Here is a 15,603-nt window from a genome sequence, read left to right on the forward strand (position 1 = left end):
GGTTAATGCACCTCTGCAGCATTAGAACACTAACAGCTGATCTCTACATGTGTGCATATATATATAAAAAGGGGGCTTTAAAACGGTGGAATCATTTTCAAGTAGCATTTGTTTGTCTACTCCAGGATCACATTGTGTTGAGTCAGGATTGGTGCTCCTGGGGCAAGAACTTTCTGAATGTTGAACAAAGAGCGGCTGTGAGCAGCTCGTTCTTCCTCATGATGCCTCCACTTGTGCGATAAGTAAAAACAGAACACACCAATCCCCGCGTCTGTCTGTCTGTCTCTGTCTGTCTGTCTCTCTGTCTGTCTCTGTCCGTCTGTCTCTCTGTCCCTCTGTCCGTCTGTCTGTCTCTGTCTGTCTGTCTCTCTGTCTGTCTCTCAGTCTGTCTCTGTCTGTCTGTCTCTCTGTCTGTCTCTCTGTCTGTCTCTCTGTCCGTCTCTCTGTCTGTCTCTCTGTCCGTCTGTCTGTCTCTCTGTCCGTCTGTCTGTCTGTCTCTCTGTCCGTCTCTCTGTCTGTCTCTCTGTCTGTCTCTCTGTCTGTCGGAGGTAGATATTAGAACCTAGGAGCAGGATTTTCGGGGCTTTCTGGCCCTGGCAGTCCTGCTCGTGTAGCACCGCAGCGTCCGCGTTTAGTCCGTCTTCCACACTACGTTCAGGACCTTCACCACCTCCTCGTAGATGATGAAGACGATGGCCACGTCCATACACACCCGACCCAGTCGAGGCACAGTACCTTTGTAGAACCTGAGCAGAGCGAATGAAGAGGCTCACACCGTGCATCATAATGACATCATAATCCAACATGGTGCTGAAGCTGTCCTTTAATCTTTTGGATATAACATTATAAATGCAAATCATTTCTACACATTAATTTCATGGACTAACGGTGGACGTATCGTCCTTTTCATACACCTACCACTGATTTATTACAGAAAGTAACTTCACATCTGTTCTAATCATAAAGAAAACAGCGGCTGCCACTGTTGAAAAATCAATAAAGCACTAAACTAGATAATCATAAAGCCACAGAAAAAGAATTGAACGGAGACCAGGATGTGTGAACAGTACCGTTCTCAGATTATGACTGTTTGGTTTGACAGAGTGGTAAACAGGTAAACACTGGTGGACTTACGCCATTGGTCCCTCGTGCTTCATGATCTTCATGGCGCAGTCGATTGTGCTTTTGTACTTGTGAGCTTCGAGACCCTGTTGAATAGCATACAAACGCGTTAGCTTCGATGCTAACAGCGACCTTGTACAGATAAATCCAGCCGGTTGAGCTAACCTGCATCCTGGTCTTGATGACGTCCAGCGGAGTGTTTCCAAACACGCTGGCAGCACCAGCCACAGCTCCAAACAGTCCAGTCAACAAAGGGTTGATGGCTTTGTTCGGGTCGTCACCTGACAGACACACGACAGATCATTGTATGCTGCGGTTCTTTTTCTGGCTTCATGCAGTGATAACACACTCTCTCACCTTTGTTACACACAGAGACACACAATGACCACAGTGACACACAGAGACACACAAGACAACCACAGAGACACACAATAACCACAGAGACACACAGAGACACACAATGACCACAGAGACACACAAGACAACCACAGAGACACACAAGACAATCACAGAGACACACAGTGACCACAGAGACACACAGAGACACACAGAGACACACAAGACAATCACAGAGACACACAGAGACACACAGAGACACACAATAACCACAGAGACACACAGAGACACACAATAACCACAGAGACACACAAGACAATCACAGTGACCACAGAGACACACAATAACCACAGAGACACACAAGACAATCACAGTGACCACAGAGACACACAGTGACCACAGAGACACACAGTGACCACAGAGACACACAGTGACCACAGAGACACACACACAGAGACACACAGTGACCACAGAGACACACACACAGAGATGAATGAAACACACACTCACTTTCTCAGCCATCATTTGCAGGAAGACCTCGAACACTTTGTCGCTGACGGCGATCACACACTGCATCATACCTGCAGAGACACATTAACTGTCGGTGTGTAACGAACAGCGTGTGTGTTGTGTTGTCGTGCTGCTATGTGCGTACCAGACTTATCCTTTTGTATGGCTCGGTCTTCAAAGTATCGGAACATGACCTGAAAGCGGTCCGAGTCCAGAGAGTGCAGCATCCTGACGAACAAAGGGGACAGAATCAAGGTCACGCTCATCATCAACTGACACTGATCCCAGTCCAGCTAAGGTGTGGACGTCGTGGTGTCTCACCTCATGTACTCCAGTCTGTACACAGACAGCAGGTACGTGGACATGGCGAAGTCCAGCTTGTTGATGAGAGCAGAGACCTCAGGAGGAGGATCCAGCAGGTTGATGATGGTGCTGCGCAGGTCGTTCAGCTCCGCCTGGGAATCCAGAACCAGGTCAGACATACAGAGTGTGTCTGTGTGTGTCTGTGTGTGTGTGTGCGTGTGAATGTGTGTGTCCTCTCATACCGGAGTGACCGTGTCGTTCTTCAGTGCAGAGTTGTACTGCAGCTCTGAGCGTAGCGGCTCTCCGCTGGGGAAGGTGAGCAGCGGCGATTTGGTTGCGATCTCACAGACGCCCTCGTACCACTCTTCTGGCCACAGACCTGAACATTTACAAGAACACATTATTCAAAAACACACAAAGTCTTTCAGAGAGTGTCTGTGTGTTCTGCAGGTTTGACTCCTTCTCACCTGAGCCCTCCACTGCAAATCCCATGACAACAGAGTAGAGCCAGAAGTCTCTGAAGAGCTTCTGCAGACGAGGCTTCGCTTCCTTAATTGGCGGCAGCCTCTTAGTCAGCTAGCAGGTGAGGAAACAGATGTTTGTGGTTCATTTATATCACGATGCAGAGAGGAGGACGAAGGTGAGAAAATGGCCGACTGACTCACCACTGCAATAACAGGGATGAGGACTCCGAGGTTTCCGGCACTGCTCGATGCCTGCAGAAACAGAAAAGCACCACTTGATGATGATGATGAGTGTAAGCCTCCACCGTGGCCTCACATCAGTCCTCGAATGTGTTGTGGCTGTTCATGCGGGCCGTACCTTCAGAGCCGGGCCTTTGTCCGAGGCCCTCTCGCTGGCTCTCTTCCCCTCTAAGCCCAGCTGGACAAAAAGCTCCAGCAGGTTGACCAGCAGCTCATCCACCATATGCTCAGCCTGGAGGTTCGCCGCTATGTTCCCCAGGGCGTTTATCACAGCCAAGGAGCAGTGTCTGCAGCAGCAACAGGGGACATTAATCAGCGAGGACGCTAACAGGAAGGACAGACAGAGGACATTCTACACTTTCCCTATTGTGGGACTCAAACAGCACCCATGGAGGTTAAAGATGGATGCAGCTTTCATGAGGTCTCCACAAAAGCTGTTTTGAAGCTCAGTGTGGAGGCTCCAGGTGTGTGACCCTTCCCTTTAAGGCGGCACTGACCTGTATCCATGGTCTTTGTAGTCCTTGGTGGAGTACACCATGGAGCTCGCCTTCACGCTGATCTGCTGGAACAGATTCCACACCTCCTGGTAGATGTATTGCTAAAAAAGGAAGTGAAAAAAGAAGTTACAATAATTTTAAACACCTTCCTGGAGGTAGAGGGCTGAAGCGTAAACCGCTGCTCACGTTTCCGGTGATGACCATGCAGCCGAGCTGGTCGATGATGAGGACGTCCAGCTGGGAAGGAGGCTGGCAGAACTTCTGCTGCAGAATCTGCAGGATGGGCTCCATCACTCGGGGAGTGTCGCGCAGGGCCACGGCGATGTGACCCAGAGCTCGGATGGTGTGGTCCGGGATCAGGTGAGCGTCTCTGAGGAGGAGAGGAGAACGTCTGAGTGATGCTTCAGAATCAGGATGAGAGATTTTTGTGACTTCTTTATGTCAGACCTACTTGTCATTTTCCTGATAGATGTAGAGACGGTTAGACAGGCTGGCGAGAAACGCTTCTACGATCACGTTGTCCATCGTCAGGCCGGCCTTCAGACACCTGAGTGCAGACAGAGAGACAGTGAGCTCTTCGCCACATGGGGGCAGTATTTGATCGTTTGTTGGCCTTTAGATTTCTGTTGAGTTTTCTTCAGTGTAAAATGTCGGCGGCCTCACCGGCAGATGTTGTCGATGGAGATGTCCCGCAGCTGTTCGTACATGGACGGCTGACTCTTCTTGTTAGAGGGCGTGCTGAGGGTCGACTGGGAATGTTCGTTGGTCACGTGGATCTTTATCTCGCCGCCACCTTTTCAAAACATTTGTGAGGAAACGTTAAGCTGGTTGGCGGAGATGTGGTGACGTGGTGCTCAGCTGCGGTCTGTTACCTGGAGTGTACTGGCTGTGATATTTGTACAGCTTCACCAAAACAGGTGAGGGAACCACCAGGAAGTCTTTGAGTGACATGGTGACGGAGTGGGCCACCACGGGGAAGCGCTCACACAGACGACCCAGACCCTGAACACACACACACACACACACACACAGTTGGATGCTGAAATCAGGATAAGCTGACGACAAGAGGAAACACATCAGAGGAGCCATGTTGCATATTGATCTTAAACATTATTAGAAATAAACAGATACGTTAGGGGAGAGTTAACAATCCGTTATCATCCAGCTGTGTGAGATCTGTGAAGCTTCAGAAGACCTCCATGATGCTAGCGTGAGATTAGCATTTAGCTCAAAGTCAGCGTCAGCCTACTTCAGACTAATAGTTTAGGTTGACACAGCCGGTTTTAGACACTTGGCCAGTTTAACTCCTTCCTTCCCTCCTGTTACCTGTAAGCAGCAAATGAGGAGCGGCATGTGGGCGATGATGACCTTACTGGACGTCTTTGACTGCAGCTTCTCTGACAGTTTGGTGCAAAGGTTTTCGGCTCCTGGTGAAAAACAGAACAAAAAGTGAAGCCTGTGAGGACAGAGAGCACACACACACACACACACACACACACACTCACCCTGCTCCTCGGTCACGGCCCACACCATGAGGTCCACGCAGGCGGCGTTGGCCTGACAGCGCAGTTTGAGCGGGCTCAGTTCACTCTGCAGGTACTCCACATCATGGAGGATCCTCTGCAGCTCTGATTGGCTGCTGCTGAACTGTTCCAGGACGAAGTCGTGCACCTCCTTCACGTAGTCCGTCTGAAGGTCTGGCAGAAAACACCATGTTTGTTAAATCAAATTTAAAGAAGAAGGGGGCATGCACCGGTGCAGGTGTTCCTTACCCTTCAGATTGTACAGAGTGTCTCTCAGCATTTTAAAGATGGCCACATACAGAGGGTCGCTGAAGGTTTTGTAGTGAAGATGGAGACCAGGGTTTATCTGTTGAAAAGCAGCAGGAGTTTAACAGCAGCAGTGATGTGAAAAGTGAAGAGCAGACAGACTCCTGTGTGGTTTCTACCTCGAGGAGTTCTGCCAACGCGTCGTCCAGTGACTTCAAAAACATCTCCGACACAAACTGTTCCACCTGCAAGAGAGCAGAGACGTCACACTCTGAGCAACACGGCGGCTGCGTGCAGCTGAATGCTGAGCGTGCCGACCATGTGCAGGAGCTGCCGCAGTGTATCCAGAGGGACGCGGAACTCTCCGGAGCTGCTGCCGGTGAACAGAGGGGAGATGGAGAAGCTGGAGCTGATGGTGGAGAAGTAGTAGTCAGGATCCACGGCGCTGCCGTCGGGGAGGTACGAGCCTGAACGCACAGAGGAGGAGCGGTTATGTCACACTGCTGTGATGTCAGAAGCCTGCATGAGTCTCCATGTGTTACCTTCGAAGTACTGAGCAGAGGGATCCGCCGGTGAGCTCGGCGTCAGGCCTGATCTCTCTGGACTGGCCTGGAAAACAAAAACAAGGGTTAAACTTTTATATCGTGTTTGTCGTCTCAGCTGTTGAACCTCCCAAAGATTCGTACCTGCTGCGATGCACTGGACATGGCGGAGCCTTTACGTTTCAGAGTGTCTCCCTGACACACGGTGAGCAGAGAGCTGGGCAGGATGGAGCGGAAGTCGTTGAAGGAGCGCCGGCGGGCGGTGTCGCTGTCGTCAGCTGTAGACAGCACGGGAGTGACGGGGCGAGGGAACAGCTTGGACAGCAAGGCCTCGTCAGTGTTGCTGTATCGGCCGAACGCCCTGGCGACGCCGAGCAGGGCGGGGACAGTGTACCGGCACAGGTACTCTGCACACAGACAGCAGGAGGGGTTAAACTCTGGAGACGCCCGGACCTCTTCTTCTGTATGTAACTACAGGCTCTGAATGTTAATAAAAAGCTTTTCTAAGGTTTTTAAAAATGCAAAAATAAAACACACAGTCCAACAAGAAATAAAAACGAAATAGTTGATGAATGTGGTAATGTTGGTACCTTTGTCGTGAGCCTCTGGATTTTTGCAGATATCCTGCAGGACCTGCATGATCTCCATGACCGCCTCCAGGATCTGACAAACATGACCCCATATTTGACAATTATTTCAAGTGAAGATGCTAAATTTAAAAAAAAACAAAAGACAAAAAAAACGTCTCAAGCCCACACACCTGTCCTTGTAAGGTCTCATCACGCTGGGCAACGTCTGACAGCAGCGTCACCAGAGAAAAGCTGAAGTTCTCTGCGACAGGAAGTGTTTCTGCACAACAGGAAGTTTACAAATGTTATCAAAGAGCACCTGAAACAACATAATCACTGCCACGTCGGCGGGTCAAACCTCGTCCTTTGCGCTCTGAGCTTTCTTCGATCCATTGAACTTTGGGAAGTCCTTTGAGCAGCCCGAGGAGGTACGGGACGATGGCATCTTTGTGCTGCAGGGGTTCAGTAGCATGTTAGCATGTTAGCATGACCTCCACAGTAGCACCTTCACCAGGTGAAGGGTTAAACACGTGTTCACCTGCAGGTTTGACTCGACTAGAAAAATGCCGAGTGCGATCACCGCGTCCCTCCTCCTCTCGTCCAGCTGGAAGACTCCTCTGAAGTCCACGGGGCACATGCACTGCAGCTTCTGCACCTGTGGGACCAGAACCAGCTGTAAACACGGCTTCTAAACCTCGGGATGGACCCGACCACAGGGTTCAAACAGACGCTGTTCGGTTCCATTAGTGATAATGATTTTGTCAGCCTCCTGCTAACAGGCAGCTCAGAGAGGGATTAACCACCATTTATTCACAGTGGATCCACGGCTGCCACAGAAAAGTCAGATTTCACCTGGACTCTGATGTGTGTCTGTGCCAAAACTTTATCATTAACAACTAAGCCGAAGATCAACCACCTAATCCTCTTACTGAAAAGTGACGTTTGGAAAGATTTTAAAGAAAAAGGTTGGCAGGATTTAAACCAGCGGCTCTTAAGCCTGTGAAAGTACCTCAGGCTGTTCTGACACGTCCCACTCAGACCAGCAACAAAACACAAAACAGTATCTTCATTCATTCTCTCTGTGTCCGAGTGCCGAGCGTCCTCTCCCTTCCTTCTTCTTCTTCATCCATAATTAAGCTTTAACACAGTATCCATCCTCATGCTGCATATTTATCGAGCCTAATAAAGCACCCCTCTGAGCCCTGCTGCCCATCCTAATGTTTTCAAATCCAAGGCTACAAGAGGCTGCATCTTCTGCTGTGACGCCATTTTGGACAAATAAACCACAAAACTGCTTCGGTTTGGAAGGTGTATTGATCTGTTCCCATCAGTCCCACCCTGAACATCTGTGCACTTTCTTACTGAGGAACATCGAATAAAGTTTATTCAAACAACATGTGGACAAAAAGAGAGCATGCATGTGATTCTTTAGTGATTCTAGCTTAACCTGATATTATTATATTCAACATGTCTGTGTGTTGGTGTCTGAGTCTGTGCGCTGAGCTCCTGCTGCTGTAACATTGTCGATCTTCCTGTTCCCGGTATAGTTGGTAAACAAATAACAAATAACCATTCAGGAGCGTGTCAGCTTCTGCTTCTCTTTTCAAAACAAACCAGACAGGTTGATCTGGTCATAATAAGGAGGAGCTGTAACATCTATGCTGTCATGTCAACAAGTCTTGACATGAAGGACCACAGACAGGGAGGTGACCGGTTCCTGTCTGTTCCTCGGTCGGTGACTTGTAGCCTTTGTTGACTGAGCAGGATTGTCGGGATTTGTTTGTCGGGGATTAAACCACAGAGCGGCTTCACTCTGGGATTCAGAAGAAGAGGAAGTCCATCCTCTGATGAAAGTGCTGCGTTAGCAACAACACAATGAGCTGTCGGCTGTGTGTCGAAGCAGTTTGTGGAAGATTAATGATCAGTTTGTTTCCAATGGTTCATGTAATCCTCGGCACAGGCCCTGCCTCGATGCACAGGCTGCCTTTAAACCCACAAAACATTTCTCAATCCTGAAATTCTCCCACAGACAAACTGGGACTCAGTCTTCTCAGTCCAGAACCCTTGTCCTGTGTTGGTCTGTGTCCTGTTGTGTTTGTTTCTGGCTCAAAAAAACATGTCCGTGGGCACTTCTGAATAAATACAGATTAAATACATTGATTGACTTTATCACCTATGATTGTAGTTATGTTTTTGTCATCCTACATTTTCCTTTATTTAAAAAAACAAGTATTAAAGTGTTAACCCGTTGAGACGCGAAATGTCTCCTTAAAAACAAGTTTTAAAGACACAAAAAGTGTTGTATTCTTTCACTGTGTTATTTTTAAAATGAATAATCGCTGTGTGGTTTCCTGTCAGTCCAAATATGAGTAAAAAAATACTGAAACACTGTAAATGTGGGAGCTAAAGCAAAGGAAGGTTAACTGTAAATAGCTAACGTTAGCCGAAGCTAGCAGCTCTGGAGTCAGTTAAAATGCAACCAGGTGGCGCCATTAATGAACTAAAGGACGAATAATTATTGTTGATTACTTGGCGGACATGTTTACTGTGTCTTCTGATTCATTACACTGCGCCAAGCGGTGGAGAAGCGGAGTTCGGGACGGGCCTCGGTGCCGCACTCAGCTGACAGGTATTAGCCTGTCACTGGTTAGCTAGCTGACCGGGACGGTACCGTTACCTTTTCTATCGGCGCCTGCCGGTGAGCTGCCAGAGACCGGGCCAGAGACAGGACGGTGTTGAAGTAAAATCCTCGATCTCCTTCTCCTCCGTTCAGAGACATGTTTGACGCCGAGCTGACAGCACTACACAACAAACACACACATCTTCCTTCATTCGTCCCGACGAAGCTCTGAGAATCTGACAACTACGGCGGCCGCAAGGGACAAAAAGGCGCAGAGCAAGGTCACAGTGTAGGATCCCAAGGATGGATGGAGGGATGGAGGGATGCGAGCAGGAGGCCGGTTTAACCGTTCCAATACTGCGATTCATTGATTATTTAGTCAAATATCGGCTACGGGGTCTCCTCCATCTCCATCCAGTAGTCTCAATATATATTTTTATCTTATCTTATCTTATTTAAAATGGGCGTATTTGTTGATATTTTTAGTTTTGATTCCCGTTGCAAGGCAGCACTTAACTCTGTCTGGTGACCAAAAAACCCTGCAACAAATCAGAGACTCAGGCAGGCAATCAGAGAATCGGACGAATCGGCCACTTAAGCTGCAATTTATTGAAAACAAATGACACCAAATGATCTCGAATATGTGGCCTATATGGGTCAGATGTAGAATCAGTAGTGTATGCAAGCTTGGATGTGTGAGGCGAGAGCTAAAGTGAAACAAAAGATAAGGGGGGCCGCTGGTGAGCAGGGCTGATCGGTGCCGAAGGACTGGCTTTTAAACCCAGCAGGCCACGCCCCTGCCAGGTGGCACCGTAATCAGGAAAACGTCTGATAATAGGTTGCCATGGATACAGGCAGGCAGGGCTGTTACCATGGTGACAGGTCAACAAACCAGAAGCTTTTCCACATTAGCACATTTGAGCGACACGCAGCGGGACGCAAGGACTCATCAAGAATGCTCAGGACTATTAAGAACTTTATTAAGAAGGCGATTCAGAAATTACAAGAAGAGAAGCGCAAAGAAGGAGAGAAGCGTGAAAATAAAGAGCGCAAAAAACGAGAGAAGCAGGACATGAAAGAGCGCAAACAACGAGAGGAGCGCGAGAATAAAGAGCGCAAAGAACGAGAGAAGCAGGACAAGAAAGAGCTCAAAGAACGAGAAGAGCGCGAAAATAAAGAGCGCAAAGAACGAGAGAAGCAGGACAAGAAAGAGCTCAAAAAACGAGAGGAGCGCGAGAATAAAGAGCGCAAAGAACGAGAGAAGCAGGACAAGAAAGAGCTCAAAGAACGAGAGAAGCAGGACAAGAAAGAGCTCAAAAAACGAGAAGAGCGCGAAAATAAAGAGCGCAAAGAACGAGGAGAAGCAGGACAAGAAAGAGCTCAAAAAACGAGAGGAGCGCGAGAATAAAGAGCGCAAAGAACGAGAGAAGCAGGACAAGAAAGAGCTCAAAGAACGAGAGAAGCAGGACAAGAAAGAGCGCAAACGAGAGGAGCGCGAGAATAAAGAGCGCAAAGAACGAGAGAAGCAGGACAAGAAAGAGCTCAAAAAACGAGAGGAGCGCGAAAATAAAGAGCGCAAAGAACGAGTGAAGCAGGACAAGAAAGGACAGAAGTATGAGGAGAAAAGTGGACTGACGCAGAGGGAGAAACATCTTGCACGGAGGAGAAGAGTCATCGTCTGTTATCAGTGTCTGGTTCTCCAGCAACAAAAGATACAACAGTTAATGGCAAAGTGTGAACAGCTGGCAGAGGAAAACAAAAACCTCAGAAAGGCTGTCCAAGAACACAACCAGTGTTCTTCCAAGTTTGAGGAGCTGGCCAACGAGGTTTTAACTCCGTGAAATGACCTGGAAAAGGCCAATGTGAACGTCCATTCATCCTGCATGTTTCTGACAGAATGTGTGTTTTAGTTGTGTTGATGTGATGTGATCTCCCAGCACTGGTCTCCTGTTTGTTTGCAATTACAGCCACCACTCAAGATCTGTTCTGTTCTCAGTTTATAGCCTTACTGTTAGTTTACATTGTTCACCTTGGCTTTTACCATTTTTATGCCTGTATTATCTTGTTTCCTGTACTTTTATTATTTACTTTGATGTTATTAATACATGGCTGACTCCTGTCTGCAGCACTTCAACGAAAGTTGTTTTTATAAATGTGCTTTATAAATAAACTTGAATTGACCTTATTTTATCTTATTTCATGTTAATTATTAAACATTTTATGTAGAGCTGCAGTCGATAAACATTCAGGTTGCCATGGATACAGGAAAACATTCACAGGCAGCTACAGAGGACCTATACTCTGCTTATTATTAGTTAAATGTTCTTCACCCTCTTTCTTCTTTTTTATTCTTCAACTATCAACATGTTGATCTCACAGAGGACATTCCAGGTCAACTTCAACGAGGGTCATCTGCCAAATGTATCTCCTCCTACAAACTTCAAGCTACAGTCTCCAGTTTAGTCTTAAAACGCTCATTAGATGCCGCTCTATCAAACTTGTATTCAGAATTTTCTAATTCCGAATCGTTTCCGCACGCCAGGCTGCGGTGAACAGTCTGGTCCGTGTTTATTTGTGAAGGGTTAATTAGACTGAAGGCACAGTACATGATCAGAACTACTGTGGAGCTTCCACACAAAAGCAGGATTAAAGTATCTGTGATGAAGCTCACAAATAAACATGGACTGCACACACACACACACACTGAGCAACACGATGCGCTGCATGTAAACACGCCGGATGCATTCATCTATAGCATGGCATCGTATTTATGAGCAGCAGTTGGCACATTAGGTCGAAGACGAGGCGATTAACATCACAGTGTTAAAATAATAAAAGAAAAAACATCTGCGGTAAAGAGAACCCTCTCCTCCACCGTGGAATGACACGGAAGGCACACACACACACACACACACACACACACACACACACACACACACACATCATAAACTCTGTAGTGACGCTCAGTTCCCTCTAACCTCTACATGAATCATACGATGATAGGCACTTCTCACGGCATCAGTCATGTGCGCTAACTGATTTAAAACAACTTCAAACTGCATCTCTGTGAAGTTCTACAATCAAAGGCTCTGATTTAAGGCTTTCAGGTAATGCACCTCTGCAGCATTAGAAACACTAACAGCTGATCTTCTACATGTGTGCATATATATATAAAAAGGGGGCTTTAAAACGGTGGAATTCATTTTCAAGTAGCATTTGTTTGTCTACTCCAGGATCACATTGTGTTGAGTCAGGATTGGTGCTCCTGGGGCAAGAACTTTCTGAATGTTGAACAAAGAGCGGCTGTGAGCAGCTCGTTCTTCCTCATGATGCCTCCACTTGTGCGATAAGTAAAAACAGAACACACCAATCCCCGCGGTCTGTCTGTCTGTCTCTGTCTGTCTGTCTCTCTGTCCTGTCTCTGTCCCGTCTTGTCTCTCTGTCCCTCTGTCCGTTCTGTCTGTCCGTCTGTCTCTCTGTCCCTCTGTCCGTTCTGTCTGTCTCTGTCTGTCTGTCTCTCTCGTCTGGTCTCTCAGTCTGTCTCTGTCCGTCTGTCTCTCTGTCCCTCTGTCCGTCTGTCTGTCCGTTCTGTCTGTCTCTCTGTCTGTCTCTCTGTCCGGTCTCTCTGTCCGTCTGTCTGTCTCTCTGTCCGTCTGTCTGTCTGTCTCTCTGTCCGTCCTCTGTCCGTCTCTCTGTCTGTCTCTCCTGTCTGTCTCTCTGTCTGTCGGAGGTAGATATTAGAACCTAGGAGCAGGATTTTCGGGGCTTTCTGGCCCTGGCAGTCCTGCCGTGTAGCACCGCCAGCGTCCGCGTTTAGTCCGTCTTCCACACTACGTTCAGGACCTTCACCACCTCTCGTAGATGATGAAGCGATGGCCACGTCATACACACCGACCAGTCGAGGCACAGTACCTTTGTAGAAACCTGAGCCAGAGCGAATGAAGAGGCTCACACCGTGCATCATAAGAATCATAATCCAACATGGTGCTGAAGCTGTCCTTTAATCTTTTGGATATAACATTATAAATGCAAATCATTTCTACACATTAATTTCATGGACTAACGGTGGACCGTATCGTCCTTTTCATACACCTACCACTGAGTTATTACAGAAAGTAACTTCACATCTGTTCTAATCATAAAGGAAAACAGCGGCTGCCACCTGTGAAAAATCAATAAAGCACTAAACTAGATAATCATAAAGCCACAGAAAAAGAATTGAACGGAGACCAGGATGTGTGAACAGTACCGTTCTCAGATTATGACTGTTTGGTTTGACAGAGTGGTAAACAGGTAAACACTGGTGGACTTACGCCATTGGTCCCTCGTGCTTCATGATCTTCATGGCGCAGTCGATTGTGCTTTTGTACTTGTGAGCTTCGAGACCCTGTTGAATAGCATACAAACGCGTTAGCTTCGATGCTAACAGCGACCTTGTACAGATAAATCCAGCCGGTTGAGCTAACCTGCATCCTGGTCTTGATGACGTCCAGCGGAGTGTTTCCAAACACGCTGGCAGCACCAGCCACAGCTCCAAACAGTCCAGTCAACAAAGGGTTGATGGCTTTGTTCGGGTCGTCACCTGACAGACACACGACAGATCATTGTATGCTGCGGTTCTTTTTCTGGCTTCATGCAGTGATAACACACTCTCTCACCTTTGTACCAGTTTCTCAGTGAAGTCATGACGTAGAAGCGGATGGCCTGGTTGGAGCCTTGTTTCAGTACAGTAGCTGTGAGGCCCTGGTAGGTGCCCTTCAGTCCTGAGACACACAGAAGAAGTAAGACAACCAGCAGGACGCCATGATGGAGTCACATGTGAGCAGCAGTCACATGACCAACACTCAGAGAGTCTCTGTCTGACCTGCAGCTGATCTCTGTCTGAATACCTGAGTTATTCTGCACACACACTCTGACCGCAGAGGAGGAAAAGCATCCTCTGAATAACACATGTGTATTGATGGGAGTTACTTCCTGTGTCCAGCAGGTGGCAGTATGAAGCCACTTGTTACCTTGAGACCTGATGATCTCCCTCACACCGTGGAAAAACCCTTTGTACTTTGGGTTCGCTGACGTCTGGTCGTGGATGAACTTCACCTGAAATGTATCGTAAAGATTAGATTAATGAACAGACAGATTAATGAACAGACAGATTAATAAACATGTCAGTATCCAAATATTTACATTCACTCTTTATTACCTTGACTGTCTCCATGGGACAGACTACAACCACTGCCTCCGCCACTCCAGCTCCAAGGCCGCACAGAAAGCCTCGCTTGCTGTCCAGTTTACCGCTCTCATCACGCATCTTATTACTGAGGAACTCAAACACCCCGAATCTGGAACACGGAGAGGAAAACAGGCAGAAAGACAGTTAGTATCGGCTGGTGTTGATGAAAAAGAACCTGCATCCAAAATGACAGACGCTGTAAAAACATGATTCACTCTGAAAATCACAGCAAATCTGAGCTCACAGTGTTTTTATTTTACACTTTCTTCTCCATATAACAATGTCAACATGTGACCAGCAGTCACATGACAAAAAATAAATAAATAAAACATGTCCGTGGGCACTTCTGAATAAATACAGATTAAATACATTGATTGACTTTATCACCTATGATTGTAGTTATGTTTTTGTCATCCTACATTTTCCTTTATTTAAAAAAACAAGTATTAAAGTGTTAACCCGTTGAGACGCGAAATGTCTCCTTAAAAACAAGTTTTAAAGACACAAAAAGTGTTGTATTCTTTCACTGTGTTATTTTTAAAATGAATAATCGCTGTGTGGTTTCCTGTCAGTCCAAATATGAGTAAAAAAATACTGAAACACTGTAAATGTGGGAGCTAAAGCAAAGGAAGGTTAACTGTAAATAGCTAACGTTAGCCGAAGCTAGCAGCTCTGGAGTCAGTTAAAATGCAACCAGGTGGCGCCATTAATGAACTAAAGGACGAATTATTATTGTTGATTACTTGGCGGACATGTTTACTGTGTCTTCTGATTCATTACACTGCGCCAAGCGGTGGAGAAGCGGAGTTCGGGACGGGCCTCGGTGCCGCACTCAGCTGACAGGTATTAGCCTGTCACTGGTTAGCTAGCTGACCGGGACGGTACCGTTACCTTTTCTATCGGCGCCTGCCGGTGAGCTGCCAGAGACCGGGCCAGAGACAGGACGGTGTTGAAGTAAAATCCTCGATCTCCTTCTCCTCCGTTCAGAGACATGTTTGACGCCGAGCTGACAGCACTACACAACAAACACACACATCTTCCTTCATTCGTCCCGACGAAGCTCTGCGAATCTGACAACTACGGCGGCCGCAAGGGACAAAAAGGCGCAGAGCAAGGTCACAGTGTAGGATCCCAAGGATGGATGGAGGGATGGAGGGATGCGAGCAGGAGGCCGGTTTAACCGTTCCAATACTGCGATTCATTGATTATTTAGTCAAATATCGGCTACGGGGTCTCCTCCATCTCCATCCAGTAGTCTCAATATATATTTTTATCTTATCTTATCTTATTTAAAATGGGCGTATTTGTTGATATTTTTAGTTTTGATTCCCGTTGCAAGGCAGCACTTAACTCTGTCTGGTGACCAAAAAACCCTGCAACAAATCAGAGACTCAGGCAGGC

General features: G+C 47.3%; 2 protein-coding genes across 2 annotated transcripts; both read right to left on the minus strand.

The window, feature by feature from the left end:
- Nucleotides 1-414: 414 nt before the first annotated feature.
- LOC114429701 (phosphatidylinositol 4-kinase alpha-like) lies at nucleotides 415-9,624 on the minus strand. The gene is made up of 27 exons (XM_028398362.1): nucleotides 9,030-9,624; nucleotides 6,891-7,007; nucleotides 6,711-6,804; nucleotides 6,544-6,632; nucleotides 6,374-6,446; nucleotides 5,928-6,190; nucleotides 5,784-5,850; nucleotides 5,560-5,708; nucleotides 5,421-5,486; nucleotides 5,245-5,341; nucleotides 4,978-5,169; nucleotides 4,799-4,899; nucleotides 4,345-4,474; nucleotides 4,136-4,265; nucleotides 3,924-4,019; nucleotides 3,659-3,842; nucleotides 3,473-3,573; nucleotides 3,094-3,262; nucleotides 2,937-2,987; nucleotides 2,739-2,847; nucleotides 2,514-2,650; nucleotides 2,290-2,423; nucleotides 2,114-2,196; nucleotides 1,969-2,039; nucleotides 1,288-1,403; nucleotides 1,135-1,208; nucleotides 415-746 (listed from the first exon to the last, which is right to left on the minus strand). The coding sequence occupies exons 1-25, from the start codon at nucleotides 9,129-9,131 to the stop codon at nucleotides 1,368-1,370; spliced, it is 2,841 nt and encodes a 946-aa protein (XP_028254163.1). The 5' UTR covers nucleotides 9,132-9,624; the 3' UTR covers nucleotides 415-746; nucleotides 1,135-1,208; nucleotides 1,288-1,367.
- Nucleotides 9,625-13,206: 3,582 nt separating this feature from the next.
- On the minus strand, nucleotides 13,207-15,304 carry LOC114429702 (tricarboxylate transport protein, mitochondrial-like). The gene is made up of 6 exons (XM_028398363.1): nucleotides 15,094-15,304; nucleotides 14,173-14,311; nucleotides 13,985-14,069; nucleotides 13,631-13,735; nucleotides 13,439-13,554; nucleotides 13,207-13,359 (listed from the first exon to the last, which is right to left on the minus strand). Exons 2-6 carry the CDS (start codon nucleotides 14,278-14,280, stop codon nucleotides 13,282-13,284), a joined length of 492 nt encoding a protein of 163 aa, XP_028254164.1. The 5' UTR covers nucleotides 14,281-14,311; nucleotides 15,094-15,304; the 3' UTR covers nucleotides 13,207-13,281.
- Nucleotides 15,305-15,603: the final 299 nt, after the last annotated feature.

This window comes from Parambassis ranga, unplaced genomic scaffold (genome assembly GCF_900634625.1).
Source record: "Parambassis ranga unplaced genomic scaffold, fParRan2.1 scaffold_217_arrow_ctg1, whole genome shotgun sequence".
Taxonomy (NCBI): Eukaryota; Metazoa; Chordata; class Actinopteri; family Ambassidae; genus Parambassis; species Parambassis ranga.

Excerpts from the sequence above, each read along its gene's own strand:
- LOC114429702 (XM_028398363.1), bottom strand. The coding sequence starts at position 14,280 with ATGCGTGATGAGAGCGGTAAACTGGACAGCAAGCGAGGCTTTCTGTGC. Across the intron at positions 14,070-14,172 it reads GTCCCATGGAGACAGTCAAG|GTGAAGTTCATCCACGACCA; the intron begins GTAATAAAGAGT and ends GATACATTTCAG. Across the intron at positions 13,360-13,438 it reads TCATCAAGACCAGGATGCAG|GGTCTCGAAGCTCACAAGTA; the intron begins GTTAGCTCAACC and ends GCTATTCAACAG.
- LOC114429701 (XM_028398362.1), bottom strand. The coding sequence starts at position 9,131 with ATGTCTCTGAACGGAGGAGAAGGAGATCGAGGATTTTACTTCAACACC. Across the intron at positions 6,447-6,543 it reads ATGAGACCTTACAAGGACAG|ATCCTGGAGGCGGTCATGGA; the intron begins GTGTGTGGGCTT and ends CATGTTTGTCAG. Across the intron at positions 2,848-2,936 it reads TCATCCCTGTTATTGCAGTG|CTGACTAAGAGGCTGCCGCC; the intron begins GTGAGTCAGTCG and ends CTCACCTGCTAG.